The sequence below is a fragment of the Sparus aurata genome, chromosome 21 (assembly GCF_900880675.1).
Source record: "Sparus aurata chromosome 21, fSpaAur1.1, whole genome shotgun sequence".
NCBI classification, from domain to species: Eukaryota; Metazoa; Chordata; class Actinopteri; order Spariformes; family Sparidae; genus Sparus; species Sparus aurata.
In genome coordinates, this window is record NC_044207.1 from 14024568 (window position 1) to 14044574 (window position 20007).

At 43.7% G+C, this 20007-nt stretch overlaps 1 protein-coding gene across 4 annotated transcripts in view; it reads left to right on the plus strand.

Moving 5' to 3' along the window:
* Nucleotides 1-20007, plus strand: part of cadm3 (cell adhesion molecule 3) — a 101740-nt gene that overhangs the window by 54270 nt on the left and 27463 nt on the right. For all 4 annotated transcript variants that reach the window (XM_030402946.1, XM_030402947.1, XM_030402948.1 and 1 more), the window contains exons 4-5: nt 5727-5879; nt 12036-12173. In XM_030402946.1, coding sequence (XP_030258806.1) covers nt 5727-5879; nt 12036-12173 — 291 coding nt within the window. The remainder of the gene's footprint in view (nt 1-5726; nt 5880-12035; nt 12174-20007) is intronic.

Sequence of the window (20007 nt, forward strand, 5' to 3'; positions counted from 1 at the left end):
TTGAGCCTCTAGTGTTGCTGCGTTCTCCACTCAGCCATCTTTATGCGGCACCCAAAAGTCATACGAAGAGATCGTGAGTCTTAAAGTTTCTGATATTAACTCATGGAATACCGACGGTGGCCGAAGACAGTGGAGTGTTGCGGATGAGTTCAGCAAGTTGAACTGACTACTAGATATAGAAGAACTAGTAATAAGTAGAGGGGGGAAAAGTACAATACTTGCATTAAATGTAGTGGATGTAGTGGAGTGCAAGTATAAAGAAGCAGAAAATGAAAGCACTCAAGTGCAAGTACCTCAAAAGTGCAGAACTTAAATAGATGAATGCCGTTACGTTCCACCACTGTCTTTATGCAACAGTTCTACTTCTTTCCACAGCAGCATGCCTCTCTGAAACGTGAACATTTACTTGCAGAAGTAAAAGAATTCAAATTTCATTATACCTCTAGTCTGTTATTGACTTTCCTGAGTTCATCATTTAATGTTTCACTAAAAATTTGGGAAGCAGAAGAATGATTTTGAACATTTTTCCCTAGATACCATTTAGGGATTCAGCAACAAAGTTAAGATAAGACAGCATGTTGCATTAAAACAACTCCAAAGTATGTGTTACAACTAATCAATCATAAATAACTTGCACCTGTGCTTTTAAAGAGATAAAGTTCTCTGCTAAACAACTCCGAATGACATCGGAAATTTTGGCTGCTGAAGAAGAGACAGCTACTGTTTCTGAACGCACTTAAATAATTGCAACTTTTTTCCACCGTCTGATTAGCAGATGGCTCCAAACACTGCGACACCCTCAGCTGATGTTGCCATGGAGAAGCACGGCACAGTCAGAAGCACGAATCAGCAACTTCAGCACACTTTAGCAAATTTAAAATGCCTCGTTGTTACAAGCAGGAACAGAAAACACCATTAAATGGCTGCCGAATTAATCCAAAATCGACCCGGAGTCCGAAAGTGAACTGATGAAAACCGCTGTATGTTTAATAAGGCTTCTACCGGCTGCCGTACTGGTGCGTGTAGCTGACTGTTCAGTTTGGAGACTGGATGTTTTTCACTAAAATGCTGCCTGGGAGATAGCTTCTTTTCTTTAAGTTTGTATGTACACAGGCTTGTGATTTTGACTTTTTATTAAAGAACCAGATATTTCCTTTTTCATTACCGTTAGTGTTTTTATGCCTTTACAGGGGAAGGCAGTGGGATGGCAGGTAACAAGGGAGAGAGCGATTCAATAATGGGCCATTGTTACGCTTGATGGCCAGAATTTAATCTCAGATCCACATATTTTCTTGCGCAGTCGCTCATCTTTTTCTACCAATAATTCAACCACGAGAGTTTCATTTTCAAGCAGCCCTGTTTGCCTGCTCGGAAAGGGCAGACTGGAGTTGCTTTTGCAGCTTTCAAAAAGTAGGAAATGTGAACTACAGTACCAAGTTCAGTTGGAAAACGTTCGAAGTTGCGAACTCAGTTTCATGTCCATCCAAGGCTTGGGCGTGCTCCAAATGTCAGTCACCCAACATGTTGTGCGAGAAAATAACAAGTGCTAACCCTACTCTAACACACACACGCACACACACACACACTCACACACACACACACACACACTCACACACACTCACAGCCTTTGTCCATTAATCCAATTTATCTCCATACTAAGACATTCATTACATCCCTTTGCCAAAAGAAAACACAGGGCCAAACAGCAGAGTGTGACCTATTGGCAGACTATTTATGTTGCCCACGTCGCAGGCTAACCAGCGCACATGTACAATTTTCAAGGGCCTTCCACAATCGATGCGTCCCCGTAACTAGATATCATATCGTTTTTGGGAAATCCATCACACCTGTGCTTGCAAACAGTATACATTGTTTATAATGAAAAAAGAAAAAAACTAAAAAAAAAAAGGAGATAGGGAGGCCTGGAGTCAGAAAAGATTAGAAATGGGTGAGATGAAGGAGAGAAAGACGAAGAGGAACAAGAGTGAGGCAGAGCAGGGAGATTGAGGAGAGATGAGGGGAAGGGAATTAGGGAGACTGATAGTTGAGCGCAGGGTCCAGAGGGCATGGATAAGTGTGTGTGTCTGTGTTTGTGTGAGTGACCGCATGCCACACACTCCCACACACACACACGCACACACACACCCACACACACACACACACACTCACACACACCCACGCCCACACCTACACAGAGAGGGTAGCTCATGAAGACAAATGCAGTGACCTTGCTTAGTGATAAGGCATGAAGATAAAGTAGTGTTGGATGAAATAACTGAAAAAATATCAAGAGAAACAGAAGTGTGTGTGTGTGTGTGTGTGTGTGTGTGTGTGTGTGTGGGGGGGGGGGGGTTCATGTGTGTTCTCGTGGGAGTGCGATAGAGAGAGACAGGGGAACAGACAGATGGGGAAACGGAGAGGCAGGGAGATGATAGTTAGACTGAAAGAAAGACAAAGAGATGAGTAGATAAACAGACTCAGACGTGGCTCAGTACTGACAAATGCAAATAAACAATAAGATATGAAAGAGAGACATAACACACAGACTGTTCAAGCTCACATAATTGGACTCGCCCACACAATAGTCTTTTCTTAAGATTCTAAGGGAAAAATTGTATTGTATGAGTCCTCTCGTGAAGCAGCCGAGCACAAGGGGTGTGGTCAGCGCGCCGGTGTGTGTGGTCACAGGTGCAACACAGCACACTTCTAGTCGACCAGGAGATGTTAGCTTCTTTTCCCAGTTGGTACATTTAAGGCAGCCCTACCTGAGATAAGTATATCTGTAGGGAGTCAGCTTCATTTCTGAACAACAATAACAACAACTGTTTCTTCCCTCACATTAAATTACTGAGCTCATATTATGCCAGATACACTCTTTGCTTTCAACTGGTTTAGCCTACGTCATGGGGAAAGGGTTGCTTTGGCAACCTAGCGAAAATCAATGTCAACTTGTTCCCTGTTTGAGAAACGGTGAACCAATCTCTGTTTTTTACATTTGAGAGTCATAATAGGAAATGAGAAAAGAACGGACAAAACAACAAGCTACAAACCTCAAGACTTTTCTTTTTTGGAAAATGTCAGTGAATGTTGGAAATTAAAACTTGAATTGAAAAGAAACCGATTAAGCAATCATTTTGGTAAGCTAGCCTGTTAGCAGGATGGCTAACAGCTGTTTTTCTGATTGTCTGTTATTTCATGAGGAAAACTGGTGCTGACGAGGGTTTTATTGTTGTAAACAAACCATACACACCAAAACTACAACTTAAACTTAACTTTGACCACAACCATTGACACCAAGTAAGACTGGTTGAATTATATGTAAGCTCATGAGAAAATGACCTTACTTCTCACTTTATTTATCGTCTCAGTCAGGGGCGGTTCTAAGGAGGGGCCAACAGGGGCCAGTGTCCCCGTAACTCTGAGTCTGGACCCCCCTGTGGCCCCCCTGATAGGAGTCTGCATTAATAATACAATGACAGATTTCTTGCAATGATTTTGTTCTGAAGGGAAAGGCAGAAATAAAGTGTCTCAGCTGTTTACTACCCAATCAAAATTGCTGAAATTGTAAACACTGCTTTGTCCGAATGAGCGATTTATCCTTTTTTCCGGGTTGTAGGTGCCCCCTAACAAAAAAGCCGGCCCCAACCTGGCCCCCCTGTTAAAACTGGTCTAGAACCACCACTGGTCTCAGTAAACAGTTTTCTAATGAGTTAATGGTTTCTGTCACTAGTGTCAAGTCTTCATCAATGCAGACACATACAAGTCGCAACCACCAATCAGATCCGATCAGGATAACCTCCCCAGCTCCACCCTCTCGTCCAAAGCACTGTCGCCTCTGGCTCCAAAAAAACCCCCCAACACACCAGTGGGTGACATCGGAGCGGGTTTGCGCTTTGAACATCTTGAAAATAGCTGTGAATCATGAAAGGGATGTTCCCCTGTGGGAGTTTTAAAGGGCCGCTTTGTCTGTTTCACACCTGCTGTCCTGCACCAATTCCACATATATTTGTGCCACGTCTCCGCGCCTACGTCTGCTTCAAGCGCGACAGACACGGTTTAACTGAGTTTTCTCAAACTTCACCACGGTTGAGACTAGGAATGAGACAAAAACCGTACTATGGCAACTTAAAACAACTTTGGAAGTGGGATCAAATCCATCGGACTTTTTCACTTTACTCGACCGCGGCTGTGTTTTGCAGGTATCAGCTTTCTGTGAGTCTGCTTGTTATATATTAAGTCATTACTTGCGGGGGAGTCGACTCTGCGTGATGGCGCCAGAGAACAAAGCTGGAAACCCTTTATTGAGACAGAGAGATAGACGGATAGACATCTAGATAGACAGGCAGATAGAAAGGCGGGGAGACAGACAGCAATCACACAGCACAAACACCATAGAGGTCAATGCTATCACAGAAACGAGCGGTTATTTCGTAGCATTTCATCATCATCATCTATCTTGGTCGCTTGTGCGCTCTCTCCCTCTTTCATGGCTGGATTTCTCATTGATGACAAAGCCATTTATGTCTCTCTTATGTTCCCTCCTGCCTCCCTCGTCTTCCTCTTCCTCATCCCTCCCCCACCCGTCCCTCACTGCCTCTCCCTTCTTCTTCTTGTTCTTCTTCTTGCTATTTATGCTTCCTCTGTTTTATTTTCTCAGTTTTTTTCCCTCACGCTCTTGCACTCTCTTTCGTCTCTCGTGCTCATTTTGCATCTCTTTTACTCCCCCCTTTGTCTTTCTTCACCTTGCTTGTGCTCGCATCGCTGCTATTTTTCTTCCTCCTCTATCACCTCATCTTCCTCACTCCTCTTCCTCCTCACTCCGCCTCTTACATCATTTTCTCTCCAAACACCTCTTCCCCTCCCTCTCTCCTCCTCCCCCCCCGTCTTACCATTTTACCTTTCTCTTTCCCATGATTTAAATTCTGCTCATCTTCTTTCTTTCTTTGCCTCTTACTCCGCTCTCCCATCCCTTCTCGCCCTCCTATACATGCTCTCTCCCTCTCTTCCCACCTCTCTTATTCTTCTCACTGACTCTACTTCTCCTTTTCTTTGCATTGTTTATTTCCCTACTTTCAAATTCACCCCCTTCCATCCATTATGGAGTTAAGTGTTATGGATCCTTATGCTCACATTTCTACTTTACTTTACTCTTACCCTTTCCCTCTCTAATTCCCCTTTTCTCCTTCTTCCAGTCCTTCCTTCTTACCGTTCTCTCTACATCTTTCTCCTTCACCTCTGCCACATTCACTCTTCCCGTCCTCCCCGCTGTCTTGCCTCTTTCCACCCTCCTGTCTCTAATCTTCCACCCACCCTCACCCCGCTTTTTTCGCATTCTCCATTCCCATCTCTCTGGCACCTCACTAGCCTTTTCTTCATCCTTGCATCCTCTTGTCTTCCCCCGTCACTTCCTTTTCTTCATCTGCCACATTTCTCTTCCTACCTTACCTCCTCTACCTCCCCCTTTTCCTTCGCCTCTTCTTTAGTCGAGCAAGAAACATGTGAGAACTATTACACGTCCCTTGCAGTGAGAAAGAAACGCGCAATTAATCGCTGCGTTCAAGCTCTAAACGTTTACAAGCCCAAAAATAACATAATACTTAGCATCGGCAGTTAATAATTTAAAAAGCAGACCTTGTACAGCTTTTCCTCCCAAATATTTCATAAAGCAGAACAATTACAAATGCACATGTCTAATTATTGATATCCTGTTCCTCTTTCACCTTCAGCACTCAGAGACACCCGCATCCAGCTGCACCGCTCGACTTCCACCGAGCTTTCCATCACCATCGCCGAAGTGCAGCTGTCCGACGAGGGCGAGTACACCTGCTCCATCTTCACCATGCCAGTCCGCACCGCCCGAGCCACAGTCACCGTGCTAGGTGGGTCAAACACACACACACACACACACACGAAATCTGTTGTTTCGATGTTGCCAAAAACGGAGGTTGCAACGTTTTCCAGGCCTTAAAATAAACCCTGGCAGTGAAAGTGAGTCACATGCGTCTCTAACAGCTGTGTTTAACAGGGTTTCGTGATCTCTGAGAGAACGAGGATACATTTTTTAGTAAACTTATTTCTATTTCCTCTCTGTCCTTCAAGATGGATTCCTCTTTTTGAGGCCCTTCCTAAGGTTTCGCCTGATATCAATTTCCTATTTAGGCTTTTCTCAAAATGTCGTCTTTGTTCCTGCTGAGGCCAAATGGTGCGGGGTGATATTCTTACCCTCCCTGTGTTCGTACTCCGACATGTCTCCTTTGAGACTGATTGACGGCTGTACAAATCAGTTTCACTGCAGTCGATCTTCATTTTGCTCCCGAAACCTGTAGGATTATGACAAATTTGAATGGATGATACGAGGCTTTTGGCATCTTTTCTTGTTTTCTCCCCGGCTGTCACGCTGTTAATAACAATTTTATAACAAATGTCTGCTCGCCACTTTCAGAGGACACAAAGTAAGTGTCGGAAAAAGTGTCTCGAATTCACCTTGATGCACCGCTGTGGCATTGTGCTAGTCTGACCTACCCTGCAGAGTTTACCCTCTCTCAGAGCACAATGAAGTTTGACCCTGTGGATGTCTGCCGTAAGTGTGACATGCTAAAAGAGTCTGCCTGTTGGCATGAGGCAAAGCACTGGTCATATAGCAGGTTTATTAAGTTAGAGGACGGATGAAAGACAGATAAGAGGAGAACGTCGATCATCACGGCGCCTGACGATCAATGCAGCGAAGCGGAGATATTCCCACATTTAGTCTCTGGTGTGAGTAAAGCTGCCAAAAGAATCATTTGTGGAAATGTCATTATTCCTCGCATTCCTTGAGACGCCCTCATCCAGTTTGATCCAGATCCTTCCTCATAGCGCTAACCTTTTACGAGGTTATGACCTCATATAACTCTTGTGTGGAGATAAACCAGCTCCACTCATCTTCCTTGTGATCGATGTGATATGTGTGATGCTTCCTCGCAGCCGGCAATAAATTGCGGCCATCCTGTCAGCAGTGGTTGGACCGGTGTATTGATTGGATATTGGCCTAATCGGCTTTGGACCCCCACTAACAGCCTTTCAAGTATTGATTTTTATGAGCCGAGTTGTTATTGTTCCTCAGTGTCAGCTAATTCTGGACATATTTCATGGTTTCACTTGAAGACAAGAACAAAGCAGAGTGCTTGGCTGTAATACTGTAATGCACCAACTAATAGTGATGCAACCACAATGGAGACTTACTGTATACATGGGAGAGACAGCTGGTTGGATGTTCCCGGGAGGGCTGTGGCCGGCAGATTTATGGCCAATATTTCAGGGCATCCAAGTCCACTTTAATTTTTTATTTTTTTTGCAATTGCTGTGTAATGAAAGTTATTCTACAAGCTGATAATGAAAAACCTGTGACTAAATTTACTCAACAAATGAGCTTCTGTCCCTTAATATGGCACACCTTCTGATGTGTACGAATAATACATCTTCAATGGAATTGAGGATTTCTGAGTGTCTGATTTTTTTCTCTCAGCTTTTTGTAATTTAATACTTATAAAAAAGATTGCTGGATGTAAGCCAAGCACAGAACATTTCTGCCCAACCCCCTCGGAGAATGGACTTAATGGAAACAAGATAAGATGAAATTGTGAAATTTAAGGCGGGGCAGGAGTGGCTTATGTTTCAACGGCTGTCGAGTGACTGGAAGGCCACGGGGTTCGCCCTCAGATTTGGGGGATAGTCAGTCAACATCTGCGGGAGCATCTGTGAATAAAACATTTTGAGGATATTTATCCAAATGCTCTGGCAGAGCTGCAAAGAAGAGAATTCAATATAGCCGCTCTGGACAGCAGAATGAGCAGAGCGCCTGAAATGTTAATGCGATGTTTGTGTGTGTGTGTGTGTGTGTGTGTGTGTGTGTGTGTGTGTGTGTGAGAGTGGGGGAGGGGACTGTGTGTGTCGGAGCAGGGTTGAAGGCAGCTCTAGTTTGGCACTCTAAATTCAAATAAACACGAGAACCACTCCTCCGTATTTCTTCCAAATTTGCAGTAATTGTGATTCAAGCATTATTTTTTTTCACTGTAATTGACAGCTGTGACACTGTATTCTGCGTTCAATGAATATTTCATGACCCCTGAGAGGGAGCCAAACCATTAAAAATGTATGGTAAAATGTTTAAAACGCGCAGACCGCTCTGGGAACATCAGCCAAAGATATCCAGTTTTGGCACCGCAGTGCTCGTGTGTGTGTGTGTGTGTGTGTGTGTGTGTATGTGATTCATTCTTGTTTAGACATGTGCAGCCATTTGACAGATGCACACACAAACACACACGAGCGCATTACTGCTGAGTGTGGTCAGTTTTAAATGCCTGTGTGCCTCTTGGTGTAAAATGTGTGGCGCGCTGGCTCTGCTCTCCCCTGAGCTAAGCAGAGAATAATTTATAATGGCTTTATTCTCTTTTATTCTCCTTGTAGAGGGAAGGGTCTCGACAGGGCTTCTCTATCCAATTCTATATGTGCAGTATTATACCCTCATTAATATTCAATGTTACTTTACTGCCAGAGAGCTTCCGCACACAGTGCACTACATCAAATACTACTACATTAAAAATTTACCACATTTTTATTTTTTTTTATCTTTACCTTGAAAAGTTCACAGCACTTCATAATGGCACCTCTGTGTCCACTGTTTGCCTATTAGCAGGCGGTTGACCAATCGATCAATCAATCAATCAATCAATCAGTCAATCAATCAATCAATCAATCGGCTATTTAAGATCTAGTAATTTCTAGAACTTCTGGCCGGAAAAGTGTAAACTATTTCAATAACTGGTACAAAAACTTTACTGACGTCTCCTCCCATCTCCACCATCTCTGCCACACGCTCCAAGCCTCGCTCAGCTTCTACTCTTCCGGCTCTACCTCTCCATTTAACTTCGGCCCCTTGAAACTGCAAGGTGTTATTCCACCTTGCAGTTTCAGTATAAAGTGTACAAACCTTTGGACTGGTGGCAGAGGTGGTTACAGAGCTGAATCAACATCTGTGTGAAAAGGTGGGTACGGCAAGATGCTAATGCTGTTAGACGTGCGGTTGTGTTGCATGTCGCGCCTCATTTTGCCATCTGAACATTGCAAATTATGCCGGTGTGTCACAATGTTCCGTGCCCCATCAGAGTCTGTGACCTGATTAGGGTTTTTGGTCAGGGTTAGGGGTTAAGGTTATAGGTAGGCAGTCCTTCCCCTTCCAGTGGACCACCATGAGACCTTATTTTAGAATAACAAGTAATGTAGTTGATAGCAAGAGATAAAAAACTCTTGGTCAGGTTTGCCATGGGGGTGTTGGTGACATATGTTGAACGAGAAGATTATTACAGAGTTCACTGAGTGGCTTCAACCAAAACTAACCCCATCTTTTAAATCATGTAAATCATGTTTGTACTTAATGGCATAATTCAAACAGGACCAAAAATTATTTGTTTCTTGCCATTTACCAGCATACATACATTTTCCAAAGTAAGGTTGGATGAGGGACACTGGAGGGAGAGAGTCTTTGTCTGTTTTTCCATAGACATAAAATATTTCAGTCAAAAAATCTGATGGGTCACAAAATTTAGTGTAACACCGGCAGTGTTTGGTTGAGTGTGAAAAAAATCAAAGCCCGCGTAATGAAGGATCTTCTTTACAGCAGTTTGTGGGCTCTCTTGGTAGAGGGGGCTTTTCTGTCCGTCACTTTCTCTCTCCTCCCTCGGTTTGTGGCGGAGGGATGCGGTAGACGGCAAACTGAACATTCATTACTTTTCAAAAGCGGAATGACAGTAATCTCCACCAAGACTTGGAGAAAAGTGCTGCCCACAATAGTTCCAGGCGGAGGGCGGAGGGGAAACTTTCATTCTCTCCACGCTTGCCTTCTTGACGGTGATGGTGGAGTTGAATCTGAAATATTTTGGCAGGGTGGGTGTGTACATTCATTCTCCCGCTTGTGTTGTTTTTACCTCAGAGTTAGAGTTGTAATTAAGCAAAAATGTTTTTCTTATTCTGACCGACTGTGCTGAAATCTGGAAGAACACATGTGGGAAAGGGAGATGTATCACGAAATTTGGGTTTGGCCAGCGTGAAACCCGGTTGGCTCACATTGAATGTGACCTTTGGGTCATTTCTTCCCCCTGTCTCCCTCAGTTTGTCTTGCAGACATACAAAGCACCAGTGTCCCCTCAAAAGCCCATTTAGACTGAGGGAGTCATTCTAACTCCCATCTTGGCTCTTGACTAATGAACTCTGGGAAGTCGTGTTTAATAATCCCTGTAAAACTTAATTTTCTTGACATTTCTGAACTGACCTGAAGTACAGATAATGAACAGTTACACAATATTATTTACCAGACTGATTTGAATTGTGGAAATGCCAAGCCGTCAGCCTTAATGTCGACCTCATGCTGCTGATTTTGAAGTGATAATGCATTAATTACTTCACATTGAATTAAATGCATTTCCAGGTTCATCATCACCTACCATCACCATCTTCAAGCACAGATGGAATGATACGTTTAAGGTGTAATGTCTAACATTTCTATATGCCAAGCACTTAAGCCCTTGTTATATATTTTGTTTAGTTGTGTACTCACATCCCAAATGTGTCCAACAATTTCCAATCCCAGAGAAACCCATAATTTTACTTTTTTTTGTTACTTCTAAATCAACGATTAAGACAAAATGTCACTTGAATAAAACTTTAATACCTAACCTCAACTGGGGACATTTCTGCCAGGGTCACGTCAGATAGATTTTAATTGCTAATCGTGGTTGATTAACAGCGAAGACAACAACTCCCATCATCCCACACTACTTCACAACATCCTCAAACTATGACCTTTGTCTTCATTGTCTTAATTGAGGGACTCCAAGCGGAAGAAGTTACATAATGTGCCTTTAATGAAGGATTTTATCAATATATTATGGGAGTAGTTTAGCTGCTACATTCAGCCTCTGAACGCTTCGGTCATGTTGTCAAGTTTCAAGTCTTCTGCGTTAAATCACAGCTGAACTTTCTGTGCTGCGCCATTGTTACCTTACATGGAAATGATAACAATTGCCGGGTGGAGATTTCCAAAATTTTTTTACAAGGAGTAAGGCACAGCGCACCCCGCTCGTGTTTTGTCCTAAATACTTGCTGCTGAATCTTTAATGTAGTGAATAATCAGATGAGAACGACAAGCACAGCACTTCAGTTTGACTCTTCTGTATTTAGTATGCATTCTTCTTTTTTTTCCTACTTTCATATGAACATAACCAGCAACCTGTTGTTCTTTATATCTCACAGTCTTGCATGTCCTTTTACCCTTAATGACAAAATTCAAGTTTTTATATGGGGATCTTGTCGTCACGATGTTTTGAAGACATTGACTGTTCTCTGATCTGCCACCACAATTGGTGAGGTGAGGTTCAAGCAAACCAGCTCATTGGTTACAGTAAGAGAAAGGTGGTTGTCATAACCACAATAGACTGTGGCTGATTAGGTGGGAAAAACCGGGTTCTCCAGTGTCAAACTCACAACCAAACCCCCTCCCATAAGAGTTGCTCTGGAGCTGTAACACCATTAAGCCTCATCCGTCTTCGCCTCTGAGACGCAGTAGTCATTATTTGCACAGCTTTAAGTGATCAGTTTTCAGCAAAACATAAAAAATGTTCTCGTTCCTCTTCGCTAATGGACACTGATGGAGAGACAGTAGCCCTGATGCTTCTGGAAGGTCAGGGTACACAGACGCTTCACAGATATTTGAGCTGCTGTGCAATGACTCTGAACCACTTCTGGGGCGGATCGTTGCAGGCCTGCATCATTATTTTTCTCCGAGCCAGTTTTCACCAGAGCTTTCGGAATTGACCAAATTAATACCTCAATTCGATACCCAACAACTTTGCAGAAAGGCTGCAGTACTTGTTAGAAGCTCAGCCATTGGCCCTGAACTTTTGCTTTTTTTTTCTGGCTTCAAGGTGAGCCCCCGCAGCATGAAACTTTTCTTCCTCTCTTGCCAACTCTGTGACTCTCTCCGTCTCTCCTTCCCCCCCCAGGTGTGCCCGGCAAACCTCAGATCTCAGGCTTTGAGAATCCAGTGACGGAGGGGGGCGAGGTCACCCTGACCTGCACCAGTACTGGCAGCAAACCCCCCGCCAAGCTGCACTGGTACCGAGGGGACCAGGAGTTGGAAGGTGAGAGACTCAGTGAGTGTGTGTTGACGCTTTGAGGGTGTGTTTGTGAATGTGTTTGTGTGTTGTGGGGTCAGAAAAAGTGCAATTGACGTGTCTGTTGTTGTACTACTGGCTTGTAGTCACGCTGGATGCTGTGTGTGTGGTAAAGGAAGCACAAGGGTGTGGTTATGTGTTATGTGTGTAGGGCAGTGTGTGTGTGTGTGTGTGTGTGTGTGTGTGTGGCTAGAAAGATACTCCATAGGAATGCAAGGATGTGGTTTGTGCATGTGTTTTTCTGCGGGTTTCCAATATGTGTTTGTGTGATCCTGCAGTAATCTCTGTGTGTGTGTTTGTGTGTGTGTGTGTGTGTGTATTTGCAAGTGTGCATCTTTGTACTCCCACTTGTGGGAATTTGTGTGCATATCCCACATGTATGCGCATTTGTGTGTGAGAAGGTAGCTTGTGTGTGTGTGTCTGTGTGATCATGCTGAGTGCATATTGTGTCCTTGCCACGTTGCCTGCTGCCTCTCTGTTTGTCCTAAACCTGCGCCTGCATATGAGTGTGTGTGTGTGTGTGTGTGTGTGCGCGCGCAGGAGCATATGTGTGTGTGTGTGAGCGTGGGAGCATGCTGCGAGAGCATTTGTGCCCTTCTTTCCCATCATTCCTTCATGTCCTGATCCTGCACACCGGTGCCTTTGCATGTATCCAGGAACCGTGCACACATTTGCTTTTGTTGTATTGTGCACGCTTGCAGAGTTTATTCGTGCAAGTGTGCGTGTATCATCCGTTGAGCTGCAACACATCTGCAACTGGGAGTGACACCACAAGAGAGCGGGAGATGGCGTGGGTCGGGATCTAGCCGGGGATAACGACAGAATCCAGGAATAAAAGGCAGGGCGGAGGAGAGGATGAAGGGATGAGGTTGAACAGAGAAACAGAGATAGAGGGAGCTTTGCATGAGGTCAGACTGGCTGGTCTTTTGTTACAGATAAACGGGAGAAATGAGAGCGGAAGATAAAAAAAGAGGCAGAGAGAGAGAGAGAGAGAGAGAGAGAGAGAGAACGGCAACGATGCTACAAGAAGACAAATTAACCGGCTTTCCTCTCACAGACAAACTGAGAATTAAGGAGACGATTGGCAGCCTGCAACCACTGGTATTGGCAGTGGTTTCGTTTCTCCAAATTACCACCATGTTTCCCGTAAAGCCCCCTGCTTCTTGATGCTTCGTCAGTCAAAGGTTTTTCTGTTTAGCTTTACCGAGCAGAGCAAACGTGTTGGAAGCGTTGTTTCTGTCACCCCGTCGCTCCTTCCACCATCTGCCATTTACCAGAAACTCTGTGAGCTTTAAGCCCCGCTCGTACTGGAAGAACAGCGCCCTCTGTCTGTTTGCAAAGCTGTCCCGCAGATGTCCTGCCAAATCTACAGTGTGTACACTGCAATGCTCAGACTGGTAGATCTTCTATGCAACAGCCTTCTCTACAGTAATTATACTAATATAATATGATGATATAATATGATAATGATTTATTGATGTGAAAATGCTACTCTCAGCCTTTGTAATGCAAAAATGCCCGGCTTGTATCCTGGTGCCTTGGCAGTGTTTGTGTTTGCTATAATTATGGATTGAAATGAATCGAGAGAATGGACTGCAGCTACAAAGAGAAGGAGGAATGGGAGAGCTGCCTGCCTGAGGACAGATTATCTGGTCTTTTTGTTACAGCTGAACTAAAAACAGGAGACAGAGGGAGAGAGGAGTCTGGAGATTGTTGCTTTTTTAAAGAGATTGGATTTCTGTTTAAAGGGTCAGCTCAGCCAAAACACAAAAAAGATGTTTTTTTTCTCCCACTTACCTGTAATGGTATCCAGCCAGGCGGAAAGTTTTGTTTTTATTCTGTCCTGTGTTTGAGATATTCGCGAAAGATCCAATATAATGGAGATGATTACAATTTTGTTTGAGGTGCTCGACACATTGAAAACATTCGCTGCAGGAACAGTGCTTTGATAGCTCTGAATGATCCACGGCCCTGTTTGTGAACAGTTTTCACAGGAACTACCTCTACTATAGAAAGTCCTATCCTCTGGAGTTATGTTTATACTGGACAGAGATGCTCTTCATTATTTACATCCAGCGCGGGTACAGCGAGTAGTGTGCCCTTATATGTGGCATGTTGGAAAGTAACGCTGTGGATGTATAGGAGCTGGAGCACATCTGATAAAGTAGGAGACCAGAGTTCATGTCCTGTTCATAGTTTCTCCGCTCTGTCTTCATCCCTCTCTCATCGTGACCAAGTGAAACTACACCAATCAAAAAATATAAATAAATGATAAAAAGAAGTATAAAGCCTTCTTGTGGCTCCACAGGAAGCATCACGTGATGGATGAATTGCCTCCTTTGATGTCACTCAAGTTGCATTATGGGTGATGTAGGCTCCAGCGTTTGAAAAAAAGTCTCCTGGTCTATCAGTGCACTCCTATAACATTGTTGGACCCGTTATGGACGGTTAAAAAACAAATGACCAAAATCGATACAGCAGAACCAGAGATATCACATTCTTCTTCCTTTTCAAAATCTGACACCTACATTACCCACAAGGGTGACATCACTGGAAGCTATTTATCAGATTGTATGTTATTAGTATCGACCATCCATAAAGTTAGAAGACTCACAGGAGTCAGATTTTAAAACGAATGGTCAAAATTGCAGCAAAGAACTGATTTTTCAGACTTTACAATAATGTAACCTTACAGCATGTTTCATACTAACAATTCTAGTTGATTGCTTGTCTGGTGAAGTTCATTGTGTCTGAAACGCAGACTTCCTCTTAAAAGTCCAAGCTGAGATAACGTGACAACGTCATCACAGTTATTTATTTCAGTGCTCTCCAGAGCGTTTCTCTTCTTGACTGTTAAGATTAAAGGATAAATTCACCCAAAAATGAAAATTCACTCATAATCTTCTCACTCTCATTCCGATGGGAAACCGGGTTGAGATTCATAGCCCACAAAATATTTGTCGAGCTCCAAACGCATCATGCAGCATAATCCAATTCTCCAGAAGCCCCAAGATCCCAAGTTGATTTGAAAAGACATTATGTAGCCCTCGATGTGCAGTCGAAGTCGAGCATCTTCAACTTCAGACGGAATGCATGCTAACGCTCTTAGCTAAGCAGCAAGTGTGAAGATTATTCGGCTTTAAAAAGGTTGTAAATAACAATGTTTTCAAATCAATTTGGGATCTCTGGGCTTGGATTATGGAAATGGAGCCATTGTATGTATTTTTAGGGGGGTTGTTTAATTATATTCTAAAAAAAGTCTGCAGCTACTTCCGTTGTTCAGGAGAATGCTGCTGCACAGTTTTGCTGTGAAGCTCGAGACACGTTTAATGGACTACGCAGCCTCACCTGACTTTCCCTCGGCATGGGAGTGAGTACATAATGACTGAATTTTAATTTCCGGGTGAACTTATCCCTTAACACCATGTCTAAAATTAGCAGAGTGCCCTTTAACCATAGTTTATATGCCATTATCTTCCCCATGGCCATGCAAATATATTGCATAAATAGATCATTTTAAAAAACATCGGCATTGAATATTAAAAAAACCAAAAAACCCTGCCGTTGAATGTTATCCAGGGTTTTGCTGAATCAACAGTCCTGTCTGGCAACATTCGGCGCGACCACAGTAACAGGGACATTGGAGCTGTGTAGTAATTTGGGTGAACTGACCCTTTAAAACGGGAGAACAGAGGAAAAATAGAGCCGGACAGAGCGACATTTGAGGGAGATCAACTGGATGTGAATGATGGTGTGTTCGAGGCCTCGCCCAGCCGCTCTGACACCACACAAGACCAATCAGTCATCGCTGGAAAACCACATTCACACACACACACACACACACACACACACACACACACACACACACACACACACTCACACACACTCACACCCACTCCACACACCATTTTCGGTTTAATACACAACGATTTGGAATGGGCAGATGATAATCACACACACACTTTCACACAGTGCTCATCTCTGGCTAGATATCAGCGGAGCACAATGGGTCAGCGTGCTATTATTGCACCTTCTTTTCCATGCAGTAGTGGTCTGCGTACGTGTGTGTGTGTGTGTGTTGGTGGCTATGTTGAAGATATGAGCCCGTTGACTGCTGCTCACCACCTCTTCCCTGACAGCGTCACTGGCAGTAAAAGCAAGGAGAGAGAGAGGAGGGAATGAGGGTGACACAGATACAGACAGTGTGCGAGAGAAATGGAGGGAGAGAGAAAGACGGCAAGAAAGCAACAGCGAGGGGCTGCCGAGAAAACAGAGAACAGAGAGTGAGTGTGTGCGAAAAGAGCGATGGAAGTTGCAAGGAGGCAAAGGAGGGAAGAGAGACCGAAGGAAAAAGAGATAGAGCGGGAGGGGAATTAAGAAGAACCACAGAAGGAGAAGAAGAAAGAGAAGAAGAAGAAGAAGAAGTGAGGGCGGCTTTTGCGGCTGAGTGGGAGCGCAGACTGGGGGCAGAGGATGAAGCGAAGGGGGACCTGGTTTTAAAGAAGAGGGGACGGGAGAGCGCAACAGGAGAGAGGGGAGAGAAAAGGAGGGAAGGCTGATGAAATGTAGAGAGAAATCCGGAAAGAGGATTTAGATAGTTGGGGGGGAGAGACAGAGAGCAAGAGAGTGCCGGAAAGGGAGTGGTAATTGAGAAGAATGAAAGGCTAAGAGCTTTGAGGACTGTATTAGTTGTACTGTGTGAAAGGGCTATGGATCATTTAGTGACATCGATGTATTGGATTGGGGATAATGGGGATTTATGGTGGCACTTAAGGCCATACCGGCTGAATACCAGCCCAAATTGTCATAATGCAGGACGTGGGGCGGATGGTGAAGTGTACATGGGCGTGTGTCCGTATGGAGCAACGTGATGTAAGAGACGAGACAGCAGAGGGGAAGAGAAGGTGGTGGAGGATGCATTCATAGCCCCGAAACAGCAGCAACGTGATGTCAGAATTCATCTTTGCAAGTTAAAGTCCTGCATTAAAACTTGTATTTAAGTTAAAAAAAAAAAGAAAAGGACAGAATCTGCAAATTCTGCTCAGAGTAAGAAAGTAAAAGTGGGACTCATTTTGGCACAATGACACCTTTGAGATTGCTTTATAATTATACATATTATATAACACCTGCCTTTTGCAGATCCGAAGATGAAATAGCTTTGAGGTTTAAAACGGGGCAGTATGTGAGATAAAGAAGATTTGAAAATGTGAAAAGTGTTACCGGAGAAAGCGGCTCTCACAGTCTGGATTTGGCATTCATAACCTTTTATAAAGGAATACATTCACATTATGTCACTAAATCACAAGAAGTTTGGGAAATGGAACAACTCCAAGACTGCAACCTGCAGCGTGACAGAACCGTGACTGACCCCAGGTTATTTTTCTCTGTGCCCTTGAAAAGGCCGGACCCTGAGTCAGAGTCTTTGAATGAACTTCAGCCATTTGGGTCATTTTCTTACGTACGAATGAGAAGCATTCATTTACCTGTTGTTTAAATGAGCTTGACTGCATGTGCTTTGTGTGTTGTTTCGGGTAAAAGTTGTTGCTTGATATCCACACCTTTGAATCTGGTGTTGACAGATTCAAAGGTAGGGACTGCGGGAAAAAAGGGGGCAAACAAAGTCAACAAAATTCCACATGTGGCAATAAATATATATCATGTTTATTAATGAGAACTACCATAGTGAATGAAAGAAAAAAGTCAACAGAATTGAAGCCAAGCCCCTGGGTAGAGTGTCAGGCTTTTTCCCATAAGCTTACATTGTGAAATGTAAAATGGTGGATGTTTTTTTTGAGCAACACAACCCTGGCGAAATGATTCAGAATTTTATCCATTCAGTCCAATGAAATTTTAAATAATTTTGTCCCTATGGAAGTCTTTATCAGCTCTAAACTGGATGTTAGGCGGCAGATTCACTGGAGTAGCTGGGGGTGAAGCGCCGTGTTCAGTTGGCAAACTGGATGTTAGGCGGGTCAGTCAGTGGAAATCTCTAGTGTCACTGAGCAGCTTTCATAGGAATAAACGGGGCACCATCTCCAACACTGTCCAGGTTTCTTGATACGTCCAGGGCTAAAGCGGCTGTCGATGTTTTAGCTAACATCCCCTCCTTCCTCTCTATGTCGTCACACTTGCATGACTTTATTTCGAGGCAGCTCTCTTTGTCTTTGTCTTTTTTCTCAAGCTTTTTTCATCGCTTGCAGTGTTTGGTTGTATAAGCCGTCACAGGGAGCGCTGGAAGTGGTGTTCCCCCACTGCCCATGACAGTACCAGAACGGGACGATCCTGCTCCTCTGCCGGTTCCCTGAGCAGACAGGACCGCCTGGTCCTGATTGGATAAAGTGAGCAGGGATACCAGAAAATGTTTTTTTTTGTTTTTTTTTTACTGAACGAGCAGTGAGAGGAGAGACATGGATTACTGACCAAACACTCTGTAACAGTGATTACTGTTGGGATGTAGAGCTGTTTTACGCTCATTATGATAACAAAATAATACTTACAGCAGCTTTAAGCTTCACTATTTGTCTTTGGTCCTTGGAGCGGTGTGACACACGGGTTGCTTCGTCGATATTTATGCCAGTGGCTGCAATAAAATGTTGGGAAACAGTGAAAAATTACCACCTCATTATTACCACAGCTCAAATTGTGTCTTGAAAGTGGTTGTTTTGTGGTAACAGCCACCCGGAGCCCCAAAATATGCAATTTTTCGGCGATATGAAACAAAGAAAAAACAATAATACATCACATTTGAGAAGCTGGAGAGATTGAATGATTGACGTTTTTGCTTGCTAATTGCCATAAACGTTTAATCAGTTGTTGCCAATTACCTTGCTAATTATGTTTTTGTAGGTAGATTAATTGACTAATCATTTCAACACTAATTAGGACTGCAGATGCATTAACACGTAAGCAGAATTTTCCGCCGTACAGTCGGAGGTCGAAGTGAGGAAAGTTTGAACAGCTTTACATAATGTTGGAAGGGTTTTTACAAGCGAAACCAACGAAACAATTACAAAAAGATTAGATTATATATGCAGAGAATGCAACAGTATTCCCTCAAATTTGACTTGAGGTGTTCCTCGGGTATACTGTATGTGTTCAGTCACCTGCACTGTAAATAGACAGATCAAGACAGAAGTAAGATATATCCCTGCACGTTCAGCCGGTAATCCAGTAACGGGACTAATAAGTAAACCTCTTTCCAAATTAGATGACCTCATGTGAGCGCTCAAATCAGACTCGAGTGCTTTCACTGGCTGTAATCCGATTGAGGCTTAAAAGTGATGACTGTTTTGATAATTTTAAGACCTCCCCTTTATCTAGTGGAGCCGGGCTTTTGCTGAGCATGCACGGCGGCGTTAAGCCTCGCGCTGCTGCCTATTCACAGTTACACATTCTCACACCTCAGAGATGCCAAGTAGAACCAGAGTCTTCTGCTCCTGGCGACGGAGCAGGCAGATTCACTGGAGTAGCTGGGGGTTAAGCGCCGTGTTCAGTTGGCAAAGTTGTTGAATATTAAGTATGTTTTACTCATTCATTCACTTTACCTTCGCACAGTGGTCCAGCTGGTCTTTTTTTAATGTTATTTTTGATTCAGTGTGGAGCTGCAGCTGATGACCTCTTCGTCGGAATGTACCTGAGCCCAGAGTGACGACTTTGAACAGCGCTTTTTATCCGACCGACGGCGCAAAACTCACTTTGTCGACTCAAGGCTCACGTACAGAGAAAAGGTCCAGAGCATCATAATCTGATGCCGTGATTCAACGCCGTATAAAATATTATATTTCCTGTGCCCCCACTTTGG